The 12,500-nt window shown below is 54.0% G+C and overlaps 1 protein-coding gene across 1 annotated transcript in view; it reads left to right on the top strand.

Moving 5' to 3' along the window:
* Positions 1-12,500, top strand: part of sipa1l1 (signal-induced proliferation-associated 1 like 1) — a 50,233-nt gene that overhangs the window by 29,031 nt on the left and 8,702 nt on the right. Inside the window, exons 3-10 of the mRNA XM_047022137.1 lie at positions 4,768-4,853; positions 4,962-6,519; positions 6,816-7,038; positions 7,135-7,265; positions 8,407-8,595; positions 9,022-9,196; positions 10,528-10,631; positions 10,923-11,082. Coding sequence (XP_046878093.1) covers positions 5,083-6,519; positions 6,816-7,038; positions 7,135-7,265; positions 8,407-8,595; positions 9,022-9,196; positions 10,528-10,631; positions 10,923-11,082 — 2,419 coding nt within the window. The 5' untranslated portion in view covers positions 4,768-4,853; positions 4,962-5,082. The remainder of the gene's footprint in view (positions 1-4,767; positions 4,854-4,961; positions 6,520-6,815; positions 7,039-7,134; positions 7,266-8,406; positions 8,596-9,021; positions 9,197-10,527; positions 10,632-10,922; positions 11,083-12,500) is intronic.

The raw sequence follows: 12,500 nt of genomic DNA, 5'->3' as shown, positions 1-12,500 counted from the left end.
CCTTCATGGCGTAACTGAACACAGATTCTCTCACATCTCCTGCAAAAGCACACAGAGAACTTGGACCACAAAGTGTTCAGAAGGGTGGAGGGCTGACGAGCCTTTGAAACCCCCCCCCCCCCCCCCCTCTGTGAGAGAGGAAGCCTATGATCATCTGTCATTGAGCTGGTGTACACTGTGTGTGTGTGTGTTTGTCAGTGTCCAGGCACCTGTGTACAGTGTAGGTGTGCTGCATGTGTGACTCATAGTCTGGGTTTTATCTTAGGCCTGAGGTGCTTTAGGTACAATTTAGCTTCACACACACACACACACACCCCTCTCCTGTCTGCTTCTACCACACTGTTATGCAACGTCACGCCAGACAGCTGATGTGTGACAAGACTGTCAGAGCCCAGATGGAGTCAGTGTGTCTCAACTGTCGACTTCCAGGTGGGCAGTGACTTACATGTGAGTGACGTGTGTGTGGCATGCAGAGACACGTCTGTGATCGCCAGTTCTTTATTGGTGTGGGACACCTCCTTCATCTTCTCCCTCTTTCGACAAAAAGATTTACAAATATTTAAAAAGTTCACTTTTTGAAAAAATGTGTGTGTGTGTGTGTGTGGGGGGGGGGGGGATTTTCAAAATGTAGGGAAAAAAGTGCAACAAATCTTTTTTTCACTTACACTTTTTCACTCAAGTAAAGTAATCAGCACTTCCATTCTTACCAGAGTCTTTTTAAACATGAGTATCTTTACTTCTACTTGACTGACGCATGTGTGTACTGTTGCCACCTCTAGTAAGATCTCCACATGAGCTTCCTCTGTTGTCTGGAGTCTCTACAACATGAGACATGAACAGGAACATGCCCAAGATAGGAAACGTGTCCCTCCGTTTAGTGAGCCTCTTTGAGATGCCTTGGCCATTGCTCTCTCACTCCTCCAGGCTTTTCTCTGACTGTGTCTGACAACCTTCAAGCGACACCTCGGTCTCATTGTTAGTCATGACGGCCTCTGTGCCAGCCCTAGCCTGCGTCCGTCCCTGGGCCTGTCTGGCTGTCTGGCTGTCTGTCAGTCACAGCTGCTCTGTCATTTGCCAGCTGTTTGTGACTCATTCTGCAGCGCAGGCCTCCCGGCCCTCTGCAGCACCTGTCTGCTGCCTCTGCTGCCTCTGCTGCCTCTGCTGCCTCTCGGCCTTCAGCCCAGCCCCCAGGACTCCTCCAACTCCTCCAACCAATCACCTTCCTCGAAAATCATTCACAAACCGTCCTTTAGGGACGCTAGGTGAAGTGACATCATAATGTGACACCATAATGACTTCAGTTTATTTATTTGCTCCCACAAAAACTCATGTCACCATCAAGTCCTGTATGATGTCACAATGAGGGTGCAAGTTCTGCTCCCTGCCAACAGCCTCTGTTAGATCACAGCAGGAATTGTTCCAGCGAGGGAGTGGTTTTGTTGAGTGGGGGTTAGGCAAGCTGTGTGCTCAAAGTTCCTTCCCAGTAACATGACCTCATGGTCCCGGTTGTCATGGCGACACGTCGTGACTCCAAACATAGGGTTAAGTGAGTCAGCTGACTTCACTTCCCAGTGTTCTGTTCTTGCGTGTGCGATGGCCAGGCCAGGCCAATCCCAGTCACACGTGACCCGCTCCCTGGCTCATAAGGTTCCGTGTCACGCCTTGTTCCCTTGTCCCGACCCCTGCATGGATGTCTTCAGTGTGGAGGTGTTGTACAGGAGGGACTTTAGCATTAGCCACCTGATCACCCCCCTAGCAGCCAGTAGTTAGAAAGGTTACTACGCACCTGCCAGGGTAATTGGGCTGATATGACTGTATAATGTCATGCGCTCTCTCTCCCTTCTCTCTCTTTCTGTCTCTCTGTATCTCTGTCTCTGTCTGTCTCTCTCTCTGTCTCTCTCTATGTCTCTCTCTGTCTCTCTCTGTCTCTCTCTGTGTCTCTCTGTGTCTCTCTCTGTCTCTCTCTGTCTCTGTCTCTCTCTCTCTGTCTCTCTCTGTCTCTGTCTCTCTCTCTCTGTCTCTCTCTGTCTCTCTCTCTCTCTCTCTCTCTCTGTCTCTGTCTGTCTCTGTCTCTCTCTCTGTCTCTCTCTGTCTCTCTCTATGTCTCTCTCTGTCTCTGTCTCTCTCTGTCTCTCTCTGTCTCTCTCTCTGTCTCTCTCTCTGTCTCTCTCTATGTCTCTCTCTGTCTCTGTCTCTCTCTGTCTTTCTCTCTCTCTGTCTCTCTCTGTCTCTCTCTCTGTCTCTCTCTCTGTCTCTCTGTATCTCTGTCTCTGTCTCTCTCTGTCTGTCTCTCTCTGTCTCTCTGTATCTCTGTCTCTCTCTGTCTGTCTCTCTCTGTCTCTGTCTCTCTATGTCTCTCTCTGTCCCTCTCTCTGTCTCTCTCTCTGTCTCTCTCTCTGTCTCTCTCTCTGTCTCTCTCTCTGTCTCTCTCTGTCTCTCTCTCTCTGTCTCTCTCTCTGTCTCTATGCTTTCCCCCTCTATGCTTTCTCCCTCTCTGATTGCCGTCCACATCTTCAGCAGACAGAGAGACAGAATCCAGGTGGTTGCTGGGATACGGAGCAGACTGGCATTTGGAAGTGTGACTGTCTGTTGATGAGAGAGAGACCATGTTGATGGTCTCCAGTCACCACGGTGACAGAGAGAGACCTCCTGTTCCCTAAACGGTGCACTGGATCAAAAAAGGGAATGTTTGTGTGTATCTGTGTAGCCAGCCTTGGTCCTCCCCACTGGGTGTTGACCTGCATGGCTGTCCGGGCCAGTGGCATCTGACATACTCCACCACAGTGCCACCCGCCTCCAAACCTGGGCACTCAGCCTCACACACACGCACACACCACACACACACAGCCCCATCTACACCACACACCCCACACACAGCCCCACACACACGCACACACACACAGCCTCATCTACACCACACACAGCCCCACACACAGCCCCACACTAGCAGCAGCACTCCTCTGATTGCTTGCCCTCCTGTCATCCCCTCGGGGGCTCAACAGGGTACAGTTAGCAGGCCTGCTTTGTCAATGGACATTTAAGTGGTTTAAAATTAGGCCCAGTTTTTTATCTTTTCACCATTTTTCGTTCTTAATGGAACTTACATCCCCATTTTGAGGTCATCAATCAGAGTCAACCACAGTTATCAACTGAGACCTAGAAATACACAACTCTGACCACCCCAATACTGTTAGAACTATGCACTTAGGATGCTTGATCTTCCCCTGTACATTCTCTCTCTGCTCGCCCTCTCTCTGTCACTGTTGTACCCCCTCCATGCTACTTACGGTATGAACACCCCCCGCCCCCCCCCCCCCCCCCCCCCCCCCCCCCCCCCCACCCCACCCCTCTTCCCCCAGGAACTTCATTGTTAAGGAGCAGGAGCCATGCTCCTGAGGTGCCTTGGGTCTTTAAGGACTCATTTGGACGTCAGGCTGCTGTGTGTGGAAGGCAGAGTTGTAGTCATCATTAGTGAGATGAGCTGCTTCCTGTCGTGGTGGAAGAGAGCCATCCTCATGGGACCCTCTCTGTTTACACGGCCCAGTCTTGGTCTGTGCAGGGAATGTGAATGAGAAAGTTTGTGCGAGTGATTAGGCCTGTGAGGATGTGCTGTGGTCTGGGCATGGTAGGAGGACGCGAGGGGCTAATCACGTGTGAGTGCAGCTCAGGTCACCACCCATCCTCACTTCATCCTCCCTTCAGTCCCCGTGCTCAGCAGGGAGCCAGCCTCACCCTTTCCAACAGCCCACTGGAGGGGGGGACGGGGGACGACACAATCACACATCCCTGCCTGTGAATGGAAAGTGAAATGTTCTTTGAGCTTTTTAATTTATTCGCAGGATAGACTTCAAACTCCCTGTGTTACAAGAAGTACCAGAGCTGTGTCTGTGAAAACACAACGTAGAGGAGAGGGAGAAAGACAGGGAGAAAGACAGGGAGAAAGACAGGGAGAAATGGAAAAGGAGAGGGAGAAGGGGTGGAAAAGGAAGAGAGAGGCTAAGCTAATGAACTAGAAAAACAAAACGTTTGGCTTTGTATTAGCAACAGATGGGAGACTAACACTGAACCGGGTATAGTTTACTTATCTGAATGGTGTTATGAACAGTCTGTCTGTTGGTTACTATTTGGGCAGCATTGCAGGAATAGCAGTGACAGTCTGTGCCTATTACATTTCTCCTGGTTGGGAGAACCAGCCGTGAGATCCTGGGGAGCACTAACTTAATAACCCCCTGATTGGCTGTGGTCTCATGGACAGGAGTCTGCCGGAAATCTGGTCTTGGGCCCAAATCCATGGAGAGTTTAGGATAGGCTGCATATGGCTGCCATAGCGATGAAGACGTAAAGCAGGTTCCTCATGAGGGAATGGCCCATCTGCTCTGTTGGAACACAGCCTGTTGGTGTGACACGCACCAGCTGACTGACTGACACACATATACCACACAGATCTAAGAGAGATGCTCTTTATCTCCATGGGGATCTCCATGGTGATCTCCGTGGTGATGGACTCATCCAAACGGTTGAAACGTTGTTCCAAACGGTGAATGGCTTATTGTTGTTCTGTCTGATACTTTTACCGATATGTAGTGTAGTGTACTCTCTCTTGCATAGTTAATACTTTGCTGCATAGTCAGCTAGCTGGCCTTTATAATACAATCCACTAAGGTTGTTTTGATTGTGTGGAACAGTGAGTAACAGGTTACTGTAGCTATTTAACCCTTCTTTCTCTCTCTTGCTCTCTCTCCGTTTCCCTCCCTCTCCCTACCCCAGAATGCAGTCCAGTAAGCTTATCTAGGGGTCCAGCAGACCAGGTCTTCTCCAGCCCTCCATCAGCCTTCATCTCAGCCTCCCTCAAGGTGCAGGCACGGCTCTCTGCTGCACTGCTGCAATAATATTCCACCTAGAATATCACCCAATGGCAGATTGACTCATCTCCCTCTCTCTCCCTCCCTCTCTCCCTCCAGTCCTCCCAGCGGCCCATGCTTTGTGAGGCTTTGTCTGCCCTCCTCTTCATGGAAACGATGGTCCAGCTCCTCTGCTGAACCTCACCCCTCACCCCCCCCCCAACCCTCCCTCAGCGTCGCCATGACGAGCCTGAAGCGTTCCCAGACGGAGCGCTCGGTCGGGGGTTCCGTCCCCGCCTCGGACGAGTTCTACACCCGCCGCCTGCGCCTGCCCAACGGCGGAGCCCCGCCCCCTCGCAGCGAGAGCGCCCACATCTCCTCCTCCGCCGCCGCCGCCGCCGCCACGCCCGGCGTGCCCAAGATGGGGGTGCGCGCCCGCGTCGCAGATTGGCCCCCCAGGAAGGACGGGGGGGGCGGGCTGTGGCACATCACCGTGGAGACGGACTCCCCCGGTTCCACCACCTCCTCCAACTCTGGAGGAAGTGGAGGAGGAGGAAGTGGTAGTTTGGGAGGAGGAGGAAGTGGTAGTTTGGGAGGAGGAGGAAGTGGAGGTGGAGAAAGGGAACGAGAGAAGGAAAGAGGCGGAGGGGGCGGCAGCGCGTCGACGGCCCATAGCAACCTGTCGGCCAAGCTGGGTCACCTGATCAGCCCGCAGGACTCGTCCATGCTGAGGAACATCCACAACACGCTGAAGAACAAGATGCAGAGCAAGGGCAAGGACAACCGCTTCCTGTCCCCGGACGGCTACCTGGGCTCGCCGCGCAAGGGCATGCGGCGCATCCGCCAGCGCAGCAACAGCGACATCACCATCAGCGAGCTGGACGGCGACGGCAGCGAGGGCTGGTCCTTCTCGGGCTGGACGCCCATGCACCGCGAGTACGGCAGCACGTCCTCCATCGACAAGCACGGCGTGTCCGGGGAGAGCTTCTTCGACATGCTGAAGGGCTACCACTCCACCGACATCCCCGACCAGCGCAGCCCGGCCCCCGACAGGCTGGGGGAGATGCTGACCGTGGCCCCTGTCAAGCAGGCTGCCCTGGACCTGCCCGACGGGCCCCTGGGTCCGGCCCGGGGCAGCCCAGCTAGCCGGCTGAAGGACCGGGAGAAGCACCTGAAGAGGAGATCCAAGTCGGAGACGGGCGGCGAGTCCATCTTCCGGAAGCTCCGCAGCGTGAAGGCGGAGGGCGACTCGTCGCGGGCGGGGTCGGACGCGGAAGACGGGTGCCGGGGGGAGGAGGCGGGGCCCCCGCCCAGGCCGTGGGCGTGCCAGAAGGGCTTCTCTCACTATGACGTGCAGTCCCTCCTGTTCGACCTCAACGAGGTGGTGCAGAGCCGCCAGTCGGTGGTCAAGCGGAAGAACACGACCACGGGAGCCTCGGCCGCCGCCGCCGCCTCGGCCTCCGCCACTTCCTCCCTCTCGTCCAATCAGAGCGGGAGCGGGTACGGCTCACCCTGCGGGTCCCAGGAGGAGCTGAACGCCAAGGAGGGGCCGGGACACGCCCCCAACCCCGCCCTGGACCCCGGCGACGAGAGGAGCAACGAGCTGCTGCTCAACTGCCCCTGCTTCCGGAACGAGATCGGGGGGGAGGGGGACAGGAGCATCTGTGCCTCCAAGCAGGTAGGCAGCCCAGCAGCAGCCCTAACCAGGACCGACATGGAGGTTGGGCAGATGTTGTAAGACGTTAGAGAATACAATCAAAGTTTTACAGGGTCTATAACGGGTAGGCTTTCGATGCTGTGTTTGAACGTGGTTTCGATCCCCAGATCTCTACTGAATTTACCTTCCCCCTGTAACATGAACCTCCCCCCTCCACACACACACACACACACACACACACATACTGTACACACACACACCCCTCACACGCAACCCCCCCACTCACACACACACTGTCCCCCCCCTCCCCCCAACAGCAGGGCAGCATCGGCAGCGGGGGCAGCTCGGGGGGGTCGTCGGGCTCGGAGGAGGCGGGGCCCCTGGAGGCCCTCCTCAGCACCCACTACACCAACGCCGGCGTGGCCGTGCTGGAGGCAGCCAAGGACGGGCCAGGCCTGCACGCCGACAGGACCAAGCGCTATATCATGGAACATGTGGACCTGGGCTCCTACTACTACAGGAAGGGCTTCTACCTGAGAGGTGAGAGAGAGAGAGGCAACTTTTATATTTTATTTTCCTGTTTTCTCCAACATCGTCTTGTAACCTGGCCCTCTGTTTCTCCCTCCCTCCCGTCAGAGCACTGGACCTACCTGGGAGTGGACGAGACGCTGGGCCCAGTAGCAGTGAGCCTGCGCAGAGAGAAGCTGGAGGAGCACAAGGAACACGGCCAGCAGTACAACTACCGGGTCATCTTCAGGACCAGCGAGGTAGGGAACATAGAAGGTCTTCTCATCTGTGAGGACTGAGAGACCATAAAGCCTCCTCCCCTGCTCCTCTCCCCTCCTCCCCTCTCGAGCACTCACACCTCAGAGACTGGCAGCACAGACTCTTCCTCAGTAAAGCAGACTAAACCATAGCAGGAGGCCTTTGGGCTGAGTGGAAGCTGGCCTTCATTAAGGCTGTGGAAGCAGGCAGCCTGCAGATAGCCAGCTCCCCAGCCAGAACACTCACTGCTCTGTCGACGTGACGCACAAACCAGTGTGCTGCCCTCTTTTTTTTTGTTCTTCTATTTCCTGTCCCCCTCCCCCACTTGTCTATTATCCTCTCCCCTACTCCATTCCTCTCTTGTCATTGCTATTTTCAGCCAGGAAGGTGGGCAGGCGTGAGAGTGTGTAGGAGTGTGTGGGCTGGGATGGTGATGGGAGAACAGTTATGTCCTGAGCACCGGGTCCTCTTCACCACTGGAGCTTAGACGCTGGCCTTGGAGGTCCTTTTACCTGGAGGTTTAATGTGTGTGCATAGACACACACACACACACACACCCGTATCTGTGAGAGCCTGGGGACTACACTGTGTTTATTTACTCCAGACTGCAGGAGCAGCCTTGGTCCAATGGCTTCTGTTTTATTCATCTTCCTTCTCTAGTTGTTTTTAGCCTCGAGTGGATCCATGTGAACAACACTGAGCAGCCGAGAACTTAGAGAGAGTAACAGAAAGCATGGTCTCTCTCTCTCTCGCCCCATCTCTCTTTCTCTCTCTTCTTCTCTCTCTGTCTCTCTCTGCCTTTCTCTCTCTTTCTCTCTCTCTGTCTCTCTCTGCCTTTCTCTCTCTTTCTCTCTGTCTGTCTCTCGGTACAAACTGTGCACGCGCTCATAATTCTGTGGTGCTCTTCCGTGAAACTTCTTCTCTACTTTTCTCTACTGTACTCTACTCCTCTCTGCTCTCAGCTTATATAACTCAGTGACAGTTTGCAGTGGTATCCTCAGAGAAGAATTTATTGACCTGGTGAACACACGCCACCATGATGGCTCCGACCTGAATTATTCATCTGTGTCCCTTTTTTCTCATCCCTCCGTCATTCTCTGGCCTCCCTCACCCTGTCCCCCCCCCCCCCATCCCCCCCCCCAGCTGAACACCCTGCGTGGGTCCATCCTGGAGGACGCGGTGCCCTCCACCTCCAAGCACGGCCTGGCGCGGGGCCTGCCTCTGAAGGAGGTGCTGGAGTACCTGGTGCCTGAGCTCAACGCTCACTGCCTGCGTCTGGCACTCAACACCCCCAAGGTCACAGAGCAGCTCATGAAGCTGGACGAGCAGGGGGTGAGGAGGGGCACGGGACGCACACACACACACACACACACACACACACACACACACACACACACACACAGGCACCTACACACACACACACAGGCACCTATACACACACACACAGGCACCTATACACACACACACAGGCACCTATACACACACACACACACACACACACACACACACACAGGCACCTATACACACACACACAGGCACCTATACACACACACACACACACACTCTTATCAAACTCTTATATAAACATACAAAACAAACACACGTGCACTCAGACACACAGGTTTTATGCTTTCAAGACCGAGGCACGCGGACAATCTTTACCAGAACAAACATTGTTAAAGGATTTCGAGGAAGATGAGATGTAAATCTGTGTGTGCGTGTGTGTGTGTGTGTCCCTGCTCTGTGCTGTCCCTGCAGCTGAGCTTCCAGCTCAAGGTTGGGGTGATGTACTGTGCTGCGGGCCAGAGCAGCGAGGAGGAGATGTACAACAACGAGGCATCCGGCCCCGCCCTGGAGGAGTTCCTGCAGCTGCTGGGGGACAAGGTCCGTCTGAAGGGCTTCAGCAAGTACCGCGCCCAGCTGGACACCAAGAGTACGTGGGCTAGCGCCTCCACACGCACACCTTACCAACCCAGCCACCCACCCACCGCACACACGCACCCACTTTGAACACACGGTTTCCCCCAGGTTTCTTCCATTTGTTCTCCTGTTGGGAGTTTTTCTGGGAGTTTTTCCTTGTCTTCCTTGAGGGTTTAGGTTGATTGAGGGGCAGTTCTATGGGCATATGTGAAGCCCTCTGTGACATGCTTGCGTGTAAAAAGGGCTATACAAATACATTTGATTTGATTTGAACACACTTGTCGCTTCAGAACCATCTGCTGCTCAATCCTGCGAGCCACTTCGCACGCTCTTTCTTCAGTGCACACTCGACCTTCCGGGGGGGGAGGGCGTCCGTCCTGAGTGTGACCTCCTGACCTCTGCCCCTCCGTCCTCTTCCAGTCAGGCAGGGGCCGTCCTCTCACCGTCCTCGCCCAAATCTTCCTTCTCCACTCATCCCTCTCCCATCCTCTCCCCTTTCTCCCTTGTTCTGGTCCTGCCTAACGTGTAACTCTCCCTCCCTCCTTGTCCAGCAGCTTCCCCCCCTTACCTCCTGTCCTCCTTCTATGCCCCCCTCTCTCCCCCTCCCCCCCCGCCCCTTTGCTCTCCCCCTCTCATCCAGACTAATTCTCTCTCTGTGATGAGACGTGGGGAGGCATGTTGTGGCAGGGTTGGCAGCGCTCCAGATTCCTCTGTCGGCCCCTAGCAGCACGCGAGGGGACGTGCTCTGATCACGCACTCGCATTCCCAGTCCGCCCGACCTTCCTCTGGCACCTCTCCCTCTCTCCGACTCTCAGCCCGTCCTTCCCCTCTGGCTCTCTGTCTCCTCCCCCCCCCCCCTCTCTGCCTGTTATGAGCCACAAGAACCAAATCTGCCAATGCTGCTCGGAACAGTCACTCTGGTTCTTTAGATATGAGGTGTCTCCAGTTGTGAGAGAGTGGTGAAAGAGAGGAGACTAAAAGAGTGGGTGGGAATCTTTTGGTACCTCACAATTCAATTTGATTCCTGGGGTCACAATTCGATTAAAAATCGATTCACAATAAATAAATAAAAAACATATATTTAAAAAAAAATTTTTGGAAATGTGTGAATCGCTAGAAGACTGAATCATGATTCGAATGTGAATCGATATTTCCCCCCACCCCTAATAGTCATGGTCTATCTGAACAACCAACCCGGGGGCCTTCCAACAGGGCACACGATTCAGACCAGGCTATCTTGTTGACTCTCCGTTGAACAGCGAGTCACAGGAAGCAGACCTCTGTGGTTAACCTCCACCTGTCTGTCTCCACCTGTCTGTCTCCACCTGTCTGTCTCTCCTGCAGCTGACTCCACAGGAACCCACTCCCTGTACACCTCCTACAAGGACTATGAGATCATGTTCCACGTCTCCACCATGCTGCCCTACACCCCCAACAACAAACAGCAGGTAGGACACAGCACTGTGTACGCCCACACAACAAACAGCAGGTAGGACAGGGTTTCAAGGCTGGCTGTAGAGGACCGGCCCTTTCCCTAGGCAGCAGGGACACCTGTGGTAATAGAGTTTGAAACACATTTCATCAGCGAAAGCGATCTTCCGATGATAATGTAACAATTCAGGCGGCGCAGTTTTGGTCTAGCCGTTTGATCGCACTCGTTATCCACCACTGTTTCCCAAAAGCTCGTTCCTTCCTGAAGTTCCTCCTAAGTCCTTCGTCCCTGTGTCTTACCCTTCCAGTTGCTGCGGAAGCGCCACATTGGGAACGACATCGTCACCATCGTGTTCCAGGAGCCCGGGGCGCTGCCCTTCACGCCCAAAAACATCCGCTCCCACTTCCAGCACGTGTTCGTGGTGGTGCGCGCGCACCACCCCTGCTCCGACAACACCAGCTACAGGTGAGGGGAGCGCATGCACGTATTCACACACACCCAAACACACACGCACAGCAGCTCCAGGTGAGTGGAGCACACACACACACATGCGAATGCACACACACCGCACAACTCGCACATACTGCAGTCCTCCACTCTGGGCTCGATTAGTCTTCCCTAGATCCCCTGGCTGAGCCCTCCCCCTTACTGATGCAGGGATGGTATTCTGCGGTGGAGCCAATGCAGAATCTCCTGTCTTTATTCCAGCCTGGTCTCATCCGTAGCTGGCTGTCTGTAATGAGTATTCCTCCTCCCCTCCCTCCTCCCTCCTCCTCCTTCTTCTCCCTCTTCCTCCTACTCCTGCTGTGGGGGAGAAACTTTGGAGTAGTCATCTCTCTTTCTCTTTTTTTCTGTCTGTCTCTTTCTCCCTCTCTTTTTTTCTTCTTTCATCTCTCTGTCTTTTCCTCCACTTCTCTCTCGCTCCTTCTCTCTTTAATGGCTGCTTTAATTGCTGCTGGAGTTTATTGTGTGTGAGGTCTTAATTGTGCCCCATGGGGAACCACACAAAGCTAAGGGCTGTAGCGGCAGAAGGAAGCAACAATGGCTGAAAGACACGCACACACTCACTCACACAAACACACACACACACACACACAATGCTGCCAGCCAGCATGTTCAGAGGGTGCCTGGCACAGAGTTGGTCAAGCTCCCTCGCCCCGCCTGCCCCGCCCGCCCGCCCCTCCCTCTCTCTCCTAGTCAACCCCCCCATACCAAGAGTAATCATGTGACTGAAGACCACCCCTCCATTTTATTTAGTTATTTCACCTCGTCCTCTACGGGATTGATCTTTTAGTTAAGGCTGGTTCAACACGGGAAGTTCAACAGGTGGGTCACTTAGAATCGCTGTTTTGATGCCATGGTTAAAACTTGCTTTACCGAGTGTCTTCGAGTATTTGTGCTTGTGTGTGTTTGTTTGATTCTCGTTGTAACAAGCCTGTTTGTGGTTTGACTCCTGTGGTGCTAACAGGCTGTGTGGAGCTCCAGCAGGTGTAGGGACATGCACGGTGGTATTTAATGAACATAACAAGCTGTTCATTCTAACTACCTGGGAAACCATTTCTATAAAGGCTAATTGCAGGTTTACCATGGCTCTGTGTTAAACACAGGGCCTATGTAACACTAACACTGAGAACAGGTATGGGTGCGCCAGCCTGGGTAGCAACGCATTTTTACATGTAGTGATTTTAGCAGAAGGTCTTATTCCAGAGCGACTTACAGTAAGTACAGGGACATTCCCCCTGAAGCAAGTAGGGTGAAGTGCCTTGCCCAAGGACACAGCATCATTTGGCACGGCCAGGAATCGAACTGGCAACCTTCAGATGACTAGCCTGATTCCCTCACCGCTCAGCCACCTGACTCCCTAACACATATCTGATTCTGAATG

This window comes from Hypomesus transpacificus, chromosome 6 (genome assembly GCF_021917145.1).
Source record: "Hypomesus transpacificus isolate Combined female chromosome 6, fHypTra1, whole genome shotgun sequence".
NCBI lineage: Eukaryota > Metazoa > Chordata > Actinopteri > Osmeriformes > Osmeridae > Hypomesus > Hypomesus transpacificus.
Note: the sequence above shows the minus strand (reverse complement) of the source record. Positions and strands in the feature narration are given on the sequence as shown.